This window comes from Galleria mellonella, unplaced genomic scaffold, assembly GCF_026898425.1.
Source record: "Galleria mellonella isolate WM207_F2 unplaced genomic scaffold, CSIRO_AGI_GalMel_v1 utg329, whole genome shotgun sequence".
Classification (NCBI taxonomy): domain Eukaryota; kingdom Metazoa; phylum Arthropoda; class Insecta; order Lepidoptera; family Pyralidae; genus Galleria; species Galleria mellonella.
The window spans coordinates 751767-774326 of record NW_026442078.1 but is presented as its reverse complement, the minus strand read 5'-3'; the positions used below and the strand labels follow the sequence as shown (position 1 = coordinate 774326).

General features: G+C 34.5%; 1 protein-coding gene across 2 annotated transcripts in view; it reads right to left on the bottom strand.

Moving 5' to 3' along the window:
- Positions 1-7274: 7274 nt before the first annotated feature.
- LOC113513818 (uncharacterized) overlaps positions 7275-22560 on the bottom strand; it is a 116379-nt gene continuing 101093 nt past the window's right edge. For both annotated transcript variants that reach the window (XM_026897804.3, XM_031909396.2), the window contains 5 exons: positions 13819-13974; positions 12908-13060; positions 10633-10772; positions 9652-9871; positions 7275-9156 (listed from right to left, as the gene is read on the bottom strand). In XM_026897804.3, the coding sequence (XP_026753605.2) occupies positions 8914-9156; positions 9652-9871; positions 10633-10772; positions 12908-13060; positions 13819-13974 (912 nt within the window). In that variant the 3' untranslated portion in view covers positions 7275-8913. The remainder of the gene's footprint in view (positions 9157-9651; positions 9872-10632; positions 10773-12907; positions 13061-13818; positions 13975-22560) is intronic.

The following is a 22560-nucleotide window of genomic DNA, read 5'->3' as shown; positions in this document are numbered from 1 at the left end:
ATGACGATATGTATGTGATATTTGACCCAATTCTGAAATAAGCTTATTTATAATTTTCTAATCGAAAGAGTTTACTCCCATATTGGTCTTATACTAATTATATCAAAATAGAAATCAGATTTTTATAAAAAAAAAAATGTATAAACTAATATTTGACATTTGAAAATAAGGAACTGGAAAAATACCCAAAACCCATTTAAACTGTCTGGAAAATAAAAAAAAACATATAAAACATTAGTTCCGCCGTCAAATTATGTTGTGATTTTATTTAAGGTTTGCAATAATTGATGTAAATATTTCTGTTCAGAGACATATTGTAGTGTTGAAATGGAATATATAACATGTTACCTTTATTATTACTGCTGTTTAATTATTACCATATAAACCATTTAAAATACAATTTAAATACCCTTTTAATCTCAAAACATCTAAGTTTTATATCGTAAGCAAAGAGATCAATATTCTATATGGAGCAAGTGCCTATATGCTGTTGTCTATGGATGATAAAATTCTAAATTCTATCCGTTAGAATTTAGATTAGTAGATAACGATTTCATCGATAGGTACATTTTCACTACTACATTTATGAGTTACTAGCAACCCGTCCCGGCTTCGCACGGGTGGACATTTTTACATTTTACATTTTTATCTGATCCTACCTAATTGATTAAATTTTTTATATATTTTTTAATTATATTTATTTGGATAAGGATTTAAACAGAAGTATGAATAACATGGTGTAATTTTGGTCAGTTTTTCTATCAACTTTTAAAATGTAAAAAGTGGTTATTGTGACATAACGATAATAGTTGAGCATATAGTATCGCGAAATTTTTTGTAGTTATTGGTATTTTCTACAATAATGTAGAACATAATTTTGTTCTATCACCTATAGTTTCTGCAGCGCACGCGACGAAAGATATAGCATTTTTTTACACCTTGAGTTACATTACTAAAGTTTTAGTAAGGATCCTAATATTTTCTAGCAATAAATATAGTCAATGTTACTCAGGGTGAATGTAGCTTTCTAATGGTGAAAGAATTTTTGAAATCGGCAAAGTAATTTTTGAGTTTATTCATTATAAACATACATACACATAAAAATATAAATCTTTCCCCTTTATAATATTAGTGTAAATGACGAGACGACAACATCATCTGGAGTTTTATTCTTATTTATATGCTTTTGTACATTCACTTATAATACTATAAATATTGTTGTTTTTTTTATTTCCATATTATCTAGGATTATTGGTTTAGCTTCGTATAAATTGCCTGATGAAACTATTAGTATGCCAACATTACGCGCTTAACATGAGATATCTATTAATCTCGACTAAATATTTAAAATGAGAATCCTAACATAGACGTAAATTTCCCGTAAAAACCATTATTAATTAATGGAAAGGATTGTTCAAAAAACTTCAAAAAAAGGAGGCGATTATTTACACAGCTCGGCTGATGGTAAACGATCACTGTAACCTATGCATGCTTACAATACTAGAGTTGTTACGTGCGCGTTGCCGACCCTGAAGAAACTTTAATATACCCCTTTTGAAGAACCCTGTACTGTAGTCTCTGATTTTAAAAAATATTTTTTATTCAAAAGAGTATCTGAGGTGGTCCCATTGTCACCAAGTCAGGATTTGATGATCTTAAGGAAATCGATTGCAACCCTCAAATTTAAAAGCAGAAATATGGTGTTTCATATTTTTCCAAAACATATTAAAACGGGTTTTTTTATGCAACTTAGAATGGCAAACGAGCTGATGGCCCACCTAATGGAAAGTATTTACCGTCGCCTATAAACATGAGCAGTACCATGGATATAACAAAGTATACTGTTTCGGCCATGATACTCCCCATACGTTACCATTCCTGAGGACTCAGGTATTATTCCTCTGTATCCTATATATTCACTGTCATATCCCACCCGAAACCAAACCGAAACACAGTCATGCAAACACAACTGCTTCACAGTAGAAACACGAATGAGACAAAGGTGTCTCGACAGTCTCCCTCTGGTGAAACTTACTAAAACCCCCTCCTGTGACCTCAAAGAGTTGATATCAAATAAAACATTATTGTCAACTATATTTTCCTTCTAATTTATTTGATTAATCATCTGCTCTATACACATGATATGCACCAATGCCTATAAATAATACAAACGATGTAATGAACAATATATGGTATGACGTAAACTAATTATTTACACAAACACAATTAATCAATCAATATTACATTTCATTGCTCTTTATCATTATATTGTAAATCTATTCATATCCATTAGTAACTTCTTTGAGCGCTACGACATTAAATTTTATTATATATTTCAAAATTAAATATAAATTAAATATATCCAATATTTCGTTCAACATTATTAAACAACATTTAAATCACAGTGATCATTATATCCAATTTGCTTATTTGCACCTTATTTGGTACATTTCTAAAATGAAGAGACACATTTTAATATGTTTTACAGTATAGTTTTGAAGACATCAGATACCAAGTATAATAACATATAATGAAATATGTGATTTATTAATTTCAACAGAAATAGTCATAGCGTCATAGTTGACTTAGATGAAGTCATATATCGCCTTTAAAACGCACCTAAAGCATTCAGATCTAAAATCCTCATCACTAGCCATTAAAATTCAATACAAAGTAGGATTCATAGATCAAAATTATTCCTTAGCTTAATATAATACTTATAACCAAGACAATAGTATCGCTTTTTGTTATTGTAATTATTCAGAGTAAACTTTAGCAATTAATTTAATATAGCGATTACAAAAATTGCGTGTTTCAGTAGGAGCAACTTAGGTAACATTTCAATTCCAAAGTGAAGTTATCTGATTTGTAAATACATTGTTTATAACAAGCGTAACAATATTTTTCCATTTTTTTTTTATTGGTTCTTAGATCATATACATCTAGCTAGATAGTGTCTTCTGGAATTGCTTTGTGAGAAACGGCCTCGTTTTCAAAACGACACACTTTTGAAAAGATATTTTAATTGTACTAATCTTTTAAGACTTGGTTTCTTTTACTATACAAACTTTTGTATATTTTTATTATATTAAAGAACTTACGGATTTTTGTATAGTACGAAATTAAATCCGCATCATCTAGCAGTTGGTTTCCCGTTTTATAAAACGTTTTTGACACTACGCTCCATATAGATGTATATAAATTTATTGTTTAATTTGCTTTTATATTAACAAATAATATCATCAATAAAATAGTAACGTTTTGTCGTAATTTTTAACTTTTAAAGTACATTGCAATTGAAAATGTGAGTTTTTTTCTCAATTATAAAGCCGTTTTATAATTTTATTTTCGATAAGTAATAGTTTGGAACATCTGTAAAAGAGAGCTGTTTGTTTTTAATCCCAGTACGGGATTTGATAAAATTCTTGCGACAAGTCCATATTCTCTGAGATATTTCACTACACTTCACTATCGAATCTATTCGTATTACTAACGAAATGTTACTAAATGTCACCTAATACAACTTGAGGTCTGTCTATACTTTAATATCAACATCAATATTCAAATATTGACATTTTTATGAACTTGTCACTGCGCAATCACATAAATTATATATACATTTCGTTTTACCCGGAATAAATTTGCATCACTCAAACATTGTTATCAAAGTATAGTTATTATAGGCCTTCTAAACGTAAAGTATCAGTTAATAAAATTAATATTAGTAGAGATTCTATCTCAACATCACTTTATAGGAAACACGAAGAAGCAACATTTTCCATGCAAGCTTATATGGAAGCACAAATGCACAAAATTTATTAAAATGTTTACTACGTGAGATCATTCGATAAATCTTTAAAAGAAGTTAGAAATAGCATTTTAAATACGTAATATAAATATAAAACGTCTTGAACAACACACTACTCTATCTGACTCACTGAAACCATTGCAAAATTTCAAAAAGATAAAGTGTTGTAGCAACAATCTAGCGAATTTTACACAAATGTTTCAAAGGAACTTAACATACTTATTGGTGCGCGGTTTATTCTCCACTTATCGAATAAACAAAATTCTTACACGTATAAACGCTAAGTTCTAAATTATAATTATTTACAAAATTTCCCAATAGCGAGCGTTGGAAATCAAACATTGGTGTTACAGATGTGAAAATGTATTCTTTTATTAGTTAGTAGACAATAGTTTCTTTTTTTTTTATAAACTTATCTATCTTAGATTACGTAAATAAGCAGGCGAATTTTCCTTAGTAAAATTTGAAGATGAACTACAAATCTTGGACCGTCAGTACGCAATTATCCTGTTGGTAAAATATGTATGAAAGTAAATGAAAATTCGCCCACCGATAGACAAAAATAAATGAACCCTGTCACCAGTTATGTGCGCTTGGTTTATAATAATAAAAACTGAACAATCCATAGTATATCGCTCCATAAAAATATTTATACAATTATTTATTTCTTACAAGAAAAATAAATTCATTTAACATAGATAAAGATGAGAAAAAGAAAGGGGATGACGATGTATCTGATGGACATCTATTTCGTTAATTTACACAACACTTTGTTACACAAGCCAGTTAGTCTAAACGAAGCTCATATTTTTCTTAACACCTATACGTTTATGTACGACTATTAGTTTATTCCTTTGATTTTGTAAACATGTATAATTTGGAATTACCTTAGATTTTAGGCCACCTATTTTGTTTTTCATGCAACTTGATGGCTTTACCTAAAATCGTTGTAGTTTTATACTGGTATACAATTATCTAGATACTGTTGATTCAACATATCGAACTTTTTTGTAACAAATAGGAACCATATTATTAAAAAGAGATTTCTTAATTTTCCACGGTGTTGAGTGTAAATAAATCCCGTTATTTCTCATTACTGTTATCTATTTCTTTTGTTAACAAAATAGATATTTTTGTTGTTTCAAAAGATTGATCACAAGCATTAAATATAAAAGAAAAGGAAGCGAAATATCGAAATCTTATCTCGAAAACAAGTAATTGACAATTCTTAGATTTAAATAATATAAAATAACTACATTAATCTGATTACCAAGGTATAATTGACAAAAACTAATCAAAATCTTTTACAATAGGGTAGTTACATATTTTCTGTTTCGTCATATAGAAACATAACTTCGAAACGTTTTATACACTTTACTCATAAAGTGTCTCGTCTCCCTCATAAATATCGTATTCTAGTTAAAATCTGCAGATATACATTATAATATTTCACTACTAAAGGTGCAAATATTTCTAAAATATATAATATATTTATAAACAGTAATCACTATATTGTGCCATATACAACGCACGCGTAACACACATGTATGTATGTTAAATTACCATAGTTACACATACATAAGTATACTGTTAGACAGTATTACGCGCTATACACCAAACTTTATGTATTTAGCTAACTATATTAATATATTTTTGGTGTCTATATGTAGTTCACACGCCAAGTTAATATAGGTATAAATCATTGAGTATAAGTATGTAGGTATATTGTATACCGCTCTAACCGCTGACATTAATGCTCCTTTCCACTTTGAGTTTGTTGGAAAAGAACTCTTTTAAAGTTAAGCTCGCCTTTGTACATTTACTTACCTTTGTGTGTTACTGATGTGTACAATAAAGTATAAAATAAATAAATAAAAATAATAGATACTATAGAACAAATATATTCAAGAGATTTATATATAAACTCAGTATATATGTATAACTGAGTAACGGGAGTGAGAATATAACGTTGAAGGGATTTTAATAATCCTTTAAACGTTATTCGAGTTTTTACAAACATTTTTATTCGATAAATCTTGACAATAGACTTGAGAGTAAGCCATATTTGTAACATTCCCTGTGTGGCTCACACGGTACTTATCTTTATTCGATAGATTACTTATATACGGTTGTCGCTTTCTGTATTTAAATTTCAGATAAGTCATAAATACAGACCAGAATAATCTATTCCATAATATAACGTTAAAAATAGGTATTAAGTTTGTATTTAACTTATAGTAAGAACATAAAAAATAGTAACTATTAAATTAATGCAGACTGAAGAATGTTTAATAACTTATGCATAGAATTGACCTGTGATGCAATTTAGGGCGAATATATGGGAGACTTATATATATTTTCAGTACCTGGACAGACTAGGAGTCTATTTGTAGGCCTGCGCTAAATATGTGGAAAGTTCGTTAGTGCTTGGTTTATTTATTACAATATATTAACAATGTGTATTTAGTTATGACTTCTCTTTATTTTTATTACGTCATTTGTGATTTCACAATCTGATAAGTATGTGTTAAAAATGATGTAAATAAATAATTCAAACTCTACGGACAAACAGTGTAGAACGATCCCCCACTAGATGGAGTGATGAACTCAAATGTATTGCAGGGAGTCAGTGGATGCAGGTGGCTTGGGACCGTTCCTTGTGACAGTTTATGGAGGAGGCCTATGTCTGCAGTAGACAGATAATGGTCGAGATGATGCTAAAGGTCTGTTAAAAGTATTGATATATTAATATAAATATTACTGCTACATTGAATTACACTCGGCGCTTGAACTACTAGAATCGTTTGGACATAATTTAAAATAAAATCACGCACATACGCCATAACATTTTATACATCAGTTAACAATCATTATTGTCAGTTATAAATCTATTTATGACTTTATTATATATATATATATATATATAAATTCGCGTCTAGTAGTAGGCAGTTTTAACACAATTATGTTTATATTAAATTCACTATTTAGTTTCATACTGTCACGAGGTGTGGTCTTCACATTAAAAAATAAAACAACTCGACACAGTAAAGTAGCTCATTGTGTTTTTTACCCGATTGGTGAAAATGGAGGGCAATATTTTTCGGGTATCTGTAGTTTTTTTTATGCAAATTATAATGGCAAACAAACTAACGGCCCACCTGATAAAAAGTAGTAACCGTTTAGTGTTTATTGTTATAAATCTTTATTATACTTATTTTACATTAGATTTTAATAAATTGGGAATTATTGTATTAATTTTGAGAGTGCTGTGAGGCTACATGAGAACGTGATGGCCATAATATATCAAAAACTAAGTAATCGAGTTTGTGACTTCGTCCCGTCTACTTGCTTCTATTTGTCTTTTATTTATTGCTTCATTTTATAAAGTAAATAGTACTATTTCTATAATTTATATGAAATATTACTTTTTTTATACAACTTAGAATTTGATGGAAAGTGGTTTTATTTATTGCTTCATTTTATAAAGTAAATAGTACTATTTCTATAATTTATATGAAATATTACTCATTTTAATTATGATAAATAAATAAAATCGACTTATAGAAATTAAAATTTCCATAAATTTTTAAGAACTCTAGAGGCTATGTGATAGTTTCTTTTTTTTTACACTAAACTGTTGTTATATTTTTTTCTATTTGTATTATACGGTTCTGCAATAGTCAGTCAGTAAGACCACACCTCTGTTCTCAGTATATCTACTAGTTGGCTTTAAGACGGATGAATCTAGCACATTCATTATTATATTGCTACAAAGATTGAATGAACGTCTTAGTTTAAGTATAATATACGAATATGTACGACGGTAAAAATGGCGGCAAATTCAAATCTTTACATTCGATATGTGACGCTAATAATTATATATATACCAGTTCTCTTAGACAAGCGGCTAACAAAACTATCGGCAGACACCTATGCACTACCGCAAACACGAGAAAGAAAAAGACGCCGGACATTGCTGTCTCGTTCTATCTTATGGATACGTCGAAGAAAACGTATGTATCAATTGATTTGTTTGCCATTTGTCTAGGGAGCTATTCTTTGAAAATAATCAAAAGTTTTGTTATAGAATGTCAATACATAATGTCAAACTCAATAGTTTAATTTCAGTAAAATGTCTTCAACTTAAATGCAAGTCTGATCGAAGTTGCATAAGTTAATCTAATCGTAAACAATCAAGCAGCTTGAATTTAGCACTCATCAGTTGTCACTTATATTATGATAGAGACAGCGGTACTCTGTCTTGTGTTTTACAAGCAGCAATAAATGCGCGTTTGATTCTACTTAATTGAAGCTGCTTGATAGTCTATGAAATTCATAACTCCTATCACCTATACAAAGAATCGTCTGCTATTATTGCAATACTTAGCAAACCCTTAAGAATAAATTCTTTATCTAGTAAACAAGATTTTTTTCTAAAATTATATTTAATTATGTATTTATTCCCAATGACATTAACGTATTATTTAAGTAGCTATTGTAACCTCAAAATGGATACTTTATATAGTTTTATAACTATATTATACCAATTTATTGACGTCACATATCGAAGTAAAAATATTTTGAACTTTTCACAGCCTAATACCTACCCGGAACCACTTCGGTTTGGCTGCTTTACATATAGGTGTTTAATTGATCATGAATTTATAGCGGTTTAGATATAAGAAAAATACAACAACTAAGAGGCGCATACAATGTATAACAAAATTGTCTCTTTATAAATATTCTTTGTTACTGCGTATAGAAAGCGTTGAACACATTTCGTTACTTATACTCGTATATATTGCGAATATTATGTAGAAACCAAAAATAATTCTTTACAGCATTCCGTTACACATTATATGCACACGTAGTCCGGCAAGACGGAGTTTTTAAAACAAGCAAATTATTCTTAATAGATACATATATCGAGAATCAACTTGCGAGAATATATCCAAACGTGCAAATAATCAACGACTCGTAGCTTATCGAATAGAAAAATCACTCGAGAGTCTCACGCTATCACATGATCGATATCCGAATCGATAGAGTCAGATCGTCCGGTGGGGATATAAAAAGGGGGTATTGCGAGAACGTTTATTGCTTCGTTAGGAGCGTAGCTGAGCGGGGCTGAGGACTAGCTCGCCGTCGGCGGTGCCAGCGAACGACACGTTGCGCGGCGGCGGCCGCCGGGGACCCGCCGCCCCCGCTGCCCCCGCCGGCCCCGCCGCCGCGGCCCCGCCGGCACCCACCAGTGCGCTCGGCTGCGACGCGCTCGCCTGCATCGCCAGGGCCGGCCGCGGCGTCGCAGGCGAGGTGCTCTGTACAGCTGCGACTTGCTGTGGTGAACCCTGATGGAAAAAGTTTCTAAGTTACTAGAAACAATAGAACATATGCATATGTGCGTTGATAAACAACGCCTTTTCTACTGTACATCGAGAGTGCAACAAGCCATGTTAGTAATGGCAGTGCATAATAGGAGCGCAGACGCATAGTATATATAATCTCAAGCTTCGTATCTAATCTAGACAATGCACTATTTACTACTTCGAAGAAAGAGATAAGACGATCTTATCTGCCAGGCGAGTTGAAACTCTACCATTCTTTTTTATGCATTAAAATAGCAAAGAAGTTGAGAGCCCACCTAATTGGGTTTCGCTTTGTGATTGAGGAACAATAAAATCATGCACGTCTTACATATAATCATCAAGAACGTACAGAAAAGTAGTGTCAAAATATATATCAAATCGAATATATAAAAACGAGAGTAACTCTAACTCCTAATAATGACTCCTTTCAATGATCCCAAGACTTTAAAGAATTATGAATAAAAACAACCAGTTCACCTGTGGCAGTGGCGCAGCTTGCACGGACAGGTGCGACGGCGCCGACGCCGTCCGATACCGGCGCAGACGCTCGTCCTCCTCCCCGCTGGAGAGGCTGGACACGTCGCAGGAGGAGGCGTCGAGGCGGCGCGCGGGCGAGCACTGTGCCGGCCCGGCGCGCTGTCCGCTCGCCGTTCCACCCGCCAGCGGCATCTCTTCGCCTTCCCCGCATCCGGACAGTCTGGAAAGTGGCAATTAACAGGCACCATACATAAGTGCATAAATTAATAATAAAATCTATGCATTTCTATTTCCACAGGTGACGGTAACCATTATCCATCAAGAGTTTAATGGGTTACTTAATAATCGTATAAAAAATCGACGCCAAACCTTGAACTTCGTGAAAATAATTTAGATCATTCAAACGTGATGACGTCATACACATTACTCAAACAAAACTTTTCATAAGTTTTGTAGATGTCTATGATCGATCAATCTTTGCGATACCTTGAATCTTTTACGGGTATGAATTATGAACCCTAAAAGAATAGAAACAAGAGGCCTTTGAGAAGAAGGTCAAAAGATAAAATGATAAGTTGATTGTCATCGTTATTCTTTTTAACCAAAACTAATATTGGTCATCACTAATGATGAATTCATACCTCGTGAACTTTGGAAACTATTAGGCAAGATGTGCAAAATGACATAATTAGGTCTTGACGGAGTTTTTGTTCAATAGCTGAATTTTTATGGAAAAATTGTGGACAAAATTGGGATAAAACTTCAATTGAACCAGATCTATAATTGAATAGGATTTATTTTAATTACAACTTAGGTTCTGCATCTCGATATATTTTCACGTAAGGAAAAACTGTGTCAACATACGCATGGAAGTCTGAGACTCAATATAATGACTGACAAGGATCAGTGTAAGAACACTGACCCGAATTAAAGGGACAAGAGCAATACGATGATTTCGAATACGTATGAGAAACGAATTACCTTCTGCTCTCCTTGTAATTGGTCCGCCGTCGGCAGCAAGGCTTTGCAAATATGCAAAAGGTGATACGCAGTAAACAGCATGCCAGCCCAGCGATGATGAGCGACGGCCCCACCAGTCGTAGAGCTGGCGTTTTGAAACCCTGCAATGTTTAAACCTTACTATTAGTAATGATAGATGGAGTAATGGTCTCAAGAGTTTACTTAGTGTACGTACATTGACGCTTATCTGTGAGAGCTGTATACAGCTTTAATTGATGTGTTCATATGGCCTTAAACTTAGTAGTGAGGAGTGAGATGTTTTTGTTCAAGTAAACTTAGATTTAAGCATTTTTGAATAGTAGTTTTTCTCTTTTACTTACTTATAACATTGTATATTGTCTGCTCAATTGTTGTGAGCATGTTGTTGCTGTGTCTTTTATAAATAAATAAATAAGAGTGTTTCAGGAAGTTGCTGAATGCAAGTGGCATATAATCGTACTTTGTACCGTAATATGGGGGATCTATGTTTGTGGACATAGCATAACAGTGAACAATAGATAAGTGGCAATGATGACGATTAGTACGAGTACGTAACATAAGTAAAATTCAATCTCTAATCAAATTTATAATTTTTAAATTAAAAATATATGCTCACGACTATACTTTCTGATGGCGTAGTTAAAGGTATTTGTCGTCTATTATTGTTGTAGTAAACGTAACACTCGAGATGTAAACATTTCGCCAAGTATATTACAATTCAACCTGACAGGGGATGATTTGTCAAAAATTTAAATTAACACAAGTTTTGGTGTTGGTTGGATTCAAATTCAAGACCTTTTTTTTTACAACACTGGGGGCAAACGAGCATGCGGCTCACCTGATGGTAAGTGACTACCGCCGCCCATGGTCACCCACAACACCTACGGCATTGCAAGTGTGCTGCCGGCCTTTTAAAAAGGAATATGCTCTTTTCTTGAAGGTTATGTTGTCGTATCGGTTCGGAAATACTGCTGCTGGAAGTTGATTCCAAAACAGAAAGTAAAAACGCACGGTTGAGGACCGCCACTCGTCCAGATGGTTTGGATGAAATTTTAGTTAATGGCGGGTTGTACGATGGTGAAAATCAGCAGCAGGTATCAATCCGAACAATTCTTCAGAGCACTATGATAAATTCGGTAGAAGATGCACAGAGATGCAACATCTCTACGCAGTTTCAGTGGGTCGAGCCGGACAGTAAGACGCCGATCGTCAACAATTCGAGCTGCCCGACTTTGAATGCGGTCTTACGGAAGGAGTTGGTACTGTGGCGCTCCTGCCCACAGGTGAGAACAGTATTCCATGTGTGGCCTCACTTGAGCTTTATATAGTTTCAGGCGGTTTTCTGGCATGAAATACCGTCTCACCCTATTGAGCACCCCCAACTTTTTGGAAGCTATCTTAGCTTTTTCCTCCAGATGACCGCAAAACTGGACGTCGCTAGATATATCGGCGCCAAGAATACCCAGACTCGACTTATTATCGAGGGAAGTGCCCCGAAAGTGAGGAGATACGACAAACGGTGTCTTTTTTGCGGTGAACGCGCAGACTTGTGTCTTCTTAGGGTTAAAGTGAACAAGATTGAACCTTCGAGAAGATATAAATTATTATAATTTTACATAAGTTATTATTTAAAATAATATTTAAAATCTAATTTAAAACAACTAACGGCTTGGACTGAACTTGTTAGAAACGAGACAAAATTACAAATTGCATAGCCTATGTAAAGCAGTAGTATAGCAGCTACCTAATCTACCTAATACTGAGTCGATACACACCATATCGTGGAAGAAATTGTTAGGTATGACAAGGTTTTTTTAATGGCTGATCATATAATGATATCCACGCCTGCACTATGGATATATGCTGGCAAAATGCCAGTGACCAGTTAGTGATAATAGGTGAGGTAATCAGGCCAGGCGGTCCGTCGTGACGAATTCAACATGACTTCCAAGGAATACCGCATAGAGGTCGATCTAAAAGGGTATATTGATAGCAATGAGTGTTTTAACCCCATTATTAAATTCCCTTTTCCGCCAATGATGAGGAGGTTAGTCCTCAGTGTTAGCACTAATAAATTTACTCGTATCTTGTCAGATCAACTTTCACGCGATTTCTCCTGAAAACCACAGTATTGAATTCGCTATGAAGGGCCCACTGACTTCATCCTCATCTGTTATCACTCATTGGTACTTTTTCAGTATATACAGATAGCGCAGGTGGAGTTTTGTTATCCATTTCCATGCCAAAAAATACCCACCTTGTCGCCGGTGCCGACAAAGTAGACGACGAGTCCCACAGCAAGGATACCGAGACCAGCGTACAACAGACGCGCAACGCCCCATGGTTCTCCGGTCGCCCCTTCCGCCTCGCCATCCGACTCCGATGACGAGCCATACGAAGCGTCTCGCACCTGTATGATTGATATGATATATATTATTGGGTAATTTATTTTATTCTTTTTCATACTGTTTTCACGTAAATCCTTTTCATAAATGTTTATGATGATTACGGTCTAAACAGAAGATATATTACACTTTGGGGGTCTACAATGAAACGTATAAATAATTTCCAAAATTCGTGTGTATACCTTTACAGACATTTAATACCAATATCGCATCTGTAGACGAAAATCAACAATTAATTCGTTATTTTTTTATACCACAACGGCGCAAACAAGCATACAGCTCGTTTAATGGTAAACGGTCACTGTAGCCTATGGACGCCTGCAACAATAGGAGTGTCACGTGCGCATTGCCGACCCTGAAGAAACCTTAATATGTGTGTCTCTAGGGAAAATCTCGGCAGCTTATTCTACAGCCTGAGCGTTCGCGGGAGGTAATTTCTCTGAAACTACACTGTACGTGACAATTTAGTTTCGAGCGTGTGAGGATGAATTCCCTGTCGTTGGCGAACGGAGCAATGATAAAAGGTGACTATAAGCATTATTTCAAATAATTCTTTAGAACACAATTCGTTATACAAGCGGTAGGACATACAAAGGGAAGCGTTACCATTTAATTTCTATTAAAAGAAAAAACTGAGCATCTCCTCGATTCTCTGGAATCGATTGAAAAGACCTAGAGTCTTACGCTACATGATTTTACCTCTGCAGGCAAAACGTCCCTTATCGGTAGAGGAAATATCAATAGGCTTATCTGGCAAACCTACCCGGTTGTTTCTGTGCCACTTGCCGCGTGGGTCCCTCCTGGCGCCAGGGTGGTCGCCGAGCACTGAGCAGCGCCGCGCCGCGCCCCCAGCGCCGGCGCCACCGCCACCAACGGATACTGCCGCCGCCTCCTGCCACGCCGCGCGCCCAGCTGCGCACTGGTAACCAAATATTGAATATATTGAATGAAATCGAAGTCATTAACCGTACATACAGCTATAAATCTACCCATGCTGTAGAATATATTAGGGCAGAAATTCCATTATACAAATAATCACAAACGAATCTCACAGTTTGGGCCCCGATCGATTAAAATTAGATTCCGAGCAACGATCTAATAATTTGCCTGAAGATGCCTCGTTTAGATGTAAAACATATATCGCAAAATATGCATAAACAAAATGGCAGTCGGAGATTGATGGCGAATATTGTTTGTGGACCTGATGGTGGTGGTGGTCAATCTTCCAGTTTTGGCAGTCACACACAAATTAATGGTAGTGGAATCAAACAAAATAATCTCTCATACAAACATAACAGTTAGCATTGGTATGTAAAATTATGTTCCAAGGCTTGGCCCCTTAAAAAATGCGCATACGTAATCTCAAACATGTCTTTACGCCCAGCTGAAAGTTCCGCTCCTAATCCTATGTTGTGCACGGTTATACTCAGTATGGTTACATTTATTTCTCAAAAGCAAAGACCGTTTAAATTTCCACCTTTTTTCAGATTAAATGAAAGTGTAAAAAAACTTTATAGCACAAAGTTACCTTCCTATCCAACGTGTTAATAATAGGCGAAAACCCTCTTCTTGCAAGAAAATATCCGAGTCCAGTATGGATTACAAATATCTACTAAGATTTGGGTACTTATTAGGCATAGGTAATATGGGCACGTTTTCAATATCTATATATTGGGTTCATTGACATTAATGACGAAAAAAGGTCATCACCCATTTCGATATCGTCCATACAGGTCGGATATCTATTTTTGAATATGTTAAAAATCTGTTATCTAATTTGATTTTTTGGGTAACAAACATTATTGGATCAGTATATAGGATATTGTAACTAAAATATATAGATATTACTATATATCACCATCCCTAGTACTTATTAGGTTTTATTTAAGCTTTTTAATATAATTTATATGTAATTGCATAGTTCTTTAAAATGAAATAATATAATTTAACTATATTACATATCTATGAACATTTCGTGCTACTAAAATACAAATAGAAAGCCTATAAGTTTTATACGATTATACAATACGGCATCCCTATAGAATTTTCACAAAGGGTCTTTACCGAAGGTCAAAGAGCCTAGCGCCATAGCCTTATAAACTTGTAGATACTAGTCACGCTTTCGATAAACAGAAAATGAGGACATATAGGGCAATAGCTAGTAATTTTGGGGTGTTACATGGGGCATCGGGCGATATATCATGTACCGAGCGGAAACTATGTTGCAATAAAAATCCTCTAAAAGTGAATATAAAGAAACAAGGATATAAACAACGAGGAAACCGGTCCACTGCCGGTATGTGATACAAGTTGGAATAGGTACTTTCCCAAAAGAGTATTGGTTGAGTGAGCAATAAATTAATGTTTATTTTGTTTATCCATTAAAAACACACGTAATCTATCACGCCTGTCTCCCATTGGGGTAGGCAGAAACAATAGAATGTCAAATGTTTCAATCCAAACAGATCCCTTTCGCTTCTTCCACAGTCATTAATCTTTTCATATACGCTTGCCAGTTACGGGAAAGTACTTTTAACCTATACTTGTAATCAAATGAAATAGTTAAAACACGCTAATTCTTGGAACCAGGCAAATTTGAAAAATTCTTTTTACATTTCATTTCATAACTTATTTCTTGAGGAAGATTATAGACTATTTAACATCACAATACGAAGATTGGTTTTATAAAAGAATATAGCCTATTTCTATACCTTCTACCGTAACATTCGTAATGCTGTGTTTATCAACCGACTTCAAAAAGAAAAAGGTCCTCAATTCGTTTATACTTTTATTATGTTTATTACTTCATAACTCCGTCAGTACTGGATATTTCTTTTTTTTATCTAAAAGGATATACTTACAGATTGGTGCCATAAAAAAATTATCAAAACCGATTCAATAGTTTAATTTTTAAACCAAAATAACTGGTTTTATTACAATTGAAGTCGGTTTTGTAGGGTGTTGTAGGGCACTATCCTTAATTATTTTATTTATTTAACACGAAATAAACTCTATTATAAGGAGAATCACGAAAATTGAACCAGAATTTGCGAAGTATCGCGTAACATACACATAATAATCGTTTTTTTTTTTAAATAATTCAAAAATTCTACATATTGTGGAGTGTGTAAGTAAATGAACAAACTATTTACTACCGTTTTATTACTCAGTGTATTGTGGATATAACTGTTGTATTGAGACTTACCTTTTTGAAATCGCTTAAAAATTAAAGTCACACAAATAATTGAGGTACTAATCCTGAACTAGTTCTAATCTATCTACCTACACAGCTATAATCAAATAATAGATTTCATTTCTATAAAAATAAGTTTATTAGTATTAACATGCAATCATTGCGAATTATAACTTGATTTATGCTGGCGAAAATGCTATTACAACACTGGGCGAGCCGCACGTCAACCTATCATGCAACCCTTGGCGTAGGTACCTATATAATGTACTGTTAAATATATCATTTTATTATACAGTTCGTGTACCTACCGTGACGGTTGATATCGTTTTGTTGAAATGAATAATAATACCTTTGTTAAATGTACTTTTCTTTGAAATATTATCCCTTTAATTAAATGGTGCAGTTATATATTTCCTTTTATTTTTTTATGTAATCTAAAATGTCAAACAAGCTGACTGTCCATCTGATGGAAAGTGATAATCGTTCATAAACATTTTATGTTATAAATTTTTCTTATCAGATACTGACGTAATAGGTGGATTTTTTACTATTTCAATAAAATGTGTTTGTATTTACTATGCCAATTAAAACTGTCATTTGAAAATAAAGATAAAAAGAGCAAATAAATTACAGTTTGGTAATACATATATTATTATTAGTCAGACATTAAAATAAGTTATAAGACTGCGTACCAAGAAGTCACGAACATAAGCTGACTAAAAATACAAGCAAAATAATATACCTTTTAATATAAACACTTATAGTATTGTAGAACAATTGAAATAGTGATACTATTATTTAAAATGTGGTATAATCAAATTCAAAGTCTATTCTCTTCCATAATTTTATTTTCTGCCAATGAACATGTATGTTTGTGTATCATGATCCACGGCCCAAAGCGGAAGCTAAGTGGAAAAAAAAGTTTGTAAAATTAATATTTATAGGTCACAGATTAGAGGCGAAAATTTTATTCCCTACCTATGCATATTTTAATAACATGGTCCTACACGGTTGCCAGTATGCAAAAGCCTCAAATTGGAGAGAGCTCTGCTCAGAGTTTCTTTGCGTGATAGAATCCGAAATGAGGATATCTATAGAAAAACCGACATGGCCCAGAAGATAGGCAAAATGAAATGGCAATGGCCTGATCACATAAATAGCTCGAAGAACACACAACTAACGAAGAAGAAAGGTTCTTGAGTGGTGATCTCATACAGGTTAACGCAGTGTAAGATGACCCCCCCATTAGATAGAGTGCCGACCGCAAATGCATCGCCGAGAGATAGTGGATGTAGGTAGCTCAGGACCGTTCCTTATGATAATCTATGGGGGAAGCCTATGTTCAGCAGTTACAGATAATGGCCGCTATAATGATGGTCATGATATTTTAATCTCAAATTTTGTTTCTAAAAATATATCTAAATACTTTAAAATCACACCAAAAATACTGACTATATACAGACATTTGAGTTTCCTAATGGAGAAAAGACAGACAGTGATTTATTGCTAACCGATTACCTCATTCAATCTCAAATAAAAAACCTAACTTACTGACTGATCAGATCTACACAAGAAAAACTACTGAAGCTTTAGCTTCAGTAGTTTTTCTTGTCAAACCTTTAGGTTTGATTTTTTTGCAACAATTGCAGCAAAGAGAATTGGTTGTAATGAGACGATAAATGAGGACGTAATGAGGTCGTAGAGTTATGGATAGTACAGTGAAAAATCTGGGGAATCTGTAGCTATATATATATTTTTTTTCCTACTACGGTGGCAAATAAGCATACAGCTCGTTTGTTACGCACGCTTTGCCGACCTTTAAGAAACTTTATACACCCTTTTTGGAGCACTCCATGCTGTAGTTTCTATGAAATGCATCGGTAGGAAGATAATTCCACAACCTAAGTTCGCGGGATTCTGATTTTAAGGTGTGAGGACAGTTTACGAGTACATTGTCGCCTTACGGAATACTACGGTTTTCAGTTAAAACAAAAGTCGATCAAGAGTCGTTGAGTCGGACTCAGACTTCAGACTTCAGGGTTCCGTATAAAATCATCAAGCTTCCGTTTTTTCCTTTGGAGGTAAGAATAGATTACCTACCGATGGCGAGCATTGCGATAGTAAAAGGCAGTTGTAGGCATATTTTACTATAATGGTCATAGTCTAAAAACTCCTTTTATAGTTCACCTGATGGTAAGCGGATATCGTAGCCTATGAATGCCTGCAATACCAGGGGTATTACGGACGCGTTGCCGACCCTGAAAAAACCTCTTTACCCCCCTTTTAAAGAACCCCATGCTGTAGTCTTTTGGAAAAACCACGACAGGGAGCTCACATAACTCCTTCCTACCTATTACTCCAAAGAATACCTCTACTCAGAATAATGCGTCACGAATTATTGTATAATCATTCGGGACATTCCAAAAGCATTGAAACACCAGTTCTTCCTTTCACTATGTTAATATTATAAAATGTAAAGCCAATATGTTTGTTAACTTTTGGCGCCTTATTAGCTAAAAAATTTCATGAAATTAATCGTTGGTTTGGAGAAGGGACTACATTTTATCTCAGTCACACTAACGAAGTGTTGATCATAACTAGTCTTAAAATAGCAATTTGGGTTTTATGAAACTAACCCGAAATGAAGACTTATTTTGAATTAACTACTAGCTAGGATATTGTTTGCGATGTAGGTATACCTACCTAATTACGAAAGTACTCAGCGCCGTTTATGTTTGTGAATAAACAGTTAATTATGAATACAAAGCTTGGCTTTGTTCAATTAACAGTTACCAAGTTTCTTGATACTTTTAATTTAATTCGATTCAACTTTTAGTAATAACATAGCAATTGAAATAAAGAAAAAAAATGTTTTATAAGTAACCAATTATACTTGTACAGTAAAAGTACTTTGTAACAATTAATTGTCAACCTGACTAGCACTTGATACAAATTAGGACAGTTTACGAGTACATTGTCGCCTTACGGAATACTACGGTTTTCAGTTAAAACAAAAGTCGATCAAGAGTCGTTGAGTCGGACTCAGACTTCAGACTTCAGGGTTCCGTATAAAATCATCAAGCTTCCGTTTTTTTCCTTTGGAGGTAAGGAACACTAAAAAAGACAATAAAATCAATATATTTTTTTTTAAATGCGTAAATATTATATTAAAGTTTGCATCTGTTTTTTTTTATTTTTTTTATTTTGCGCTCGTTCAGTTTTTTCCGTGATATTAGGATCAAATTATTCAATGTTAAAATGTGATAATAAAGAACGTCTATCATTAATCCATATTCATTTAGTTACTTATACGTTATTAAAATTGTTTATAATAATCTACATCGTGCATAAATCTTAATCTTCATCAATATTGTTTAAAACTTTCACATTTAATTGGATAGAAATGGTAACTCAGAAAAATTACAAAGTATACAGGCGTAACATTAAAGTCGTAGGGGGGAAAGGATTGTTAGTAATAAGATTTAACAAGCCCATTGCTAGCAATACAGGTCCAGGTCGACCTCCACGCGGTCCTCCCTGGAAACCATAGTAGTTAATTCTTGTTCAATTGGTCACTATGGATGAACTGACCTGCCTTCATCCTCACCTGTCACCCTTCACTAGTACCCCGCCAGCGTATACCGATAGCGCAGGCAGGGCTACCATTCCATCTTCACTCATTAAAAAAAACATTAAAGTCGCCTGGAATGGCTACGCTTATTCCATCCATAGTTAAAACATTCCACCAGATAAGAATGACAATAGTGGTGTTGATATTAGCAGTTACTGTCCACTGCTGAACATAGGCCTCCCACTATTAAGGGGGTTTTACTAGTATTTGCTACGCTTAGCAGCCGTGTTAGCAACCGCAGTTAGTCATCGGTGATGTTTTGAGAGGGACGCTGTTACCCATCCCTCGATCATTAACCCTCTGACCGTGCATCCCGCGATTTCGACGTGCTCGCATTTTTATGTTTATTGACGTTGTTATCCTGCTATTTTTGTTTTGGTACATTGATATTGTTTCTCAGAATCTCGCTAGATGGCTAAATATTCGTACTGCTATTTTTGTCAAAGCGACGTGTTTTTTTTTATGGGTGACAATGGAATAGCAACATCACCCGCGCCAACGGTATACACCGGCGGGGCACCAGTGAAGGATGTTATTTGAGGATGCAGCAGGTGACGATGGTTTCCAGGGGGAACCACGTGGAGGTCGACCTAATAGGGCACATTGATAACAATGGGGCTGTCAAACTCCATTGCTAACAATCCCTTTCCCCCCCCCCAAACGATGTGTTGTATTGTTATGAAAAAAAAAGAATACGCGGTCAGAGAGTTAAGTTCCTAGTAGCTTCTTACGACAACGACGGAACGGGAAGAAGTGGCTCATTCTATGCCGGGACCACATAGCAATATAGTAATGTAGGAATTATAAATTCTTATTAACAAATCAACCTAGCAAAATAATAAACAGGGTATTCGTCATCGTCACGTCACTAATATCGACCATTGCGATGTCTGCATAGCGGAGCCTTGACACGTCGCTATCGATGTCACTGCCGTGTCAGATTCTGTATATGCACTTATCATTGGCATCTGACAAATTACCGCGCGGTGAATATTTTAAATGGTATTCACCATAAGTGTTGATTATATGCATTTTCCAATCGACTGCGGAATAAAAGAGGATTATGATTTAAGGTGTACCATCAGCACTTCCACCGCTTATTGTTCACTGCTTCCCCAATGAACTACCGGATTTGGGGGAGAAGGGTTTGTTAGTAATAGGGACTAGTAGCCCCATTACTAGCAATATACCCTGTCAGGTCGACCTCCTCGTGGTTCCCCCTGGAAACCATCGTGACTGATTTATTGTTACATTTGTCACGGTGGGCTAACTGACCTACTTCATATCCCACACTGGTGCCCCGCCAGTGTATACCGATAGCGCAGGCGGGGTTACCATTCCATTATCACCCATTAAAAAAATAACTACCGGATTAGTTCTAAATCACCTCAACCCACTCCCTCCAATACATTTGAGATAGTAGTATCATCAAATGGAAGGGAGGACGTCCTTACATTGTTTTTGTCTGGCTTGGGTTTGAATGTTCTTACAGGATTTAGATGCACCCCAAATGTTCGTTATCGGTTTCTCATAACAACTAGATTATAGACCAGACGTTTGGTATGATTATGTGGCATTTAATATTATTATAGCAACGAGTTGTCCCGGCATAGAATGGACCATTTCTGTCCCTTTCTTCCTTTTCCGTGGATGTTGTAAGAGGCGACTAAGTGAACTTAATGACCTAAGGATGGACAGCATCGACTCTCTTAAAACGTTACCAAAGCCTAGCTGTGGTTGCTAACACGCCTGCCAAGCATGGCAACTACTGACAAAATTCTCCAAAGAGTAGGCCTATCTTCGGCTGAAGACAGTTAATAGCTGATATGAACGACCACGGTATAAATTAATTACGTTGTACCTACATTCCGAAAACTTGAGAAAAATTATTAAAAAATACAGCCGGGATTCTGCAACTTAATCATGGCTACTTATACATAGATAGAGTACAAATATTATATATAATACATTTTTATAAAATTGTGCATAGGTATATAATTTACGTGGTATAATAACTCACCTATACTGAATTAAATAATAATTTGTAACAGATAATAATAATAATAATAAATTATTGTGAGTACCTCCATAATATTTTATTATGTTTTCAATACAATCTAAAGAACATGTATATAAATGAATACTGAAAATGAATGACTCTCAGTTTTATGTCCAATAGTAAAATAAATATTAGAAAATTATTAATTGATTGATTGAGATTTGTCATTTAGATATTGTTTCTGTGATAATTCCAACAAGTCTTGAAATAGAGAAATGTATATTTTTCTTGTTTTTGATGTGTTTATTTCGTCTTAAAGACTGTAAAAAAATTATTATTACTTTGTTAATTAATTAACCCTATGTGTGGTTTCCATGTTTTCCTAATATATATTAGGAAAAAATTTGGGAATATACTGTCTTTTCTTTAAATACTTGCAATAAAATAAAATGCAAAACGTATCCATAATACTTATAAAAGGTGCAATATATTAACCTAGCTATCTACCTGACTTATCGCCCCCTCGTACATTTAAATGGTGACAAAATGCTTTGTATTTTTCCTAAGAGTTTATTCTCTCCGCTCACATCTCTGAGCTGAGCATAATTGAAACATTCTCTTATTACGATGCGGAATTTGAAATATTTTAATAAAGGCACCTACATTAATGACACATTTTTAT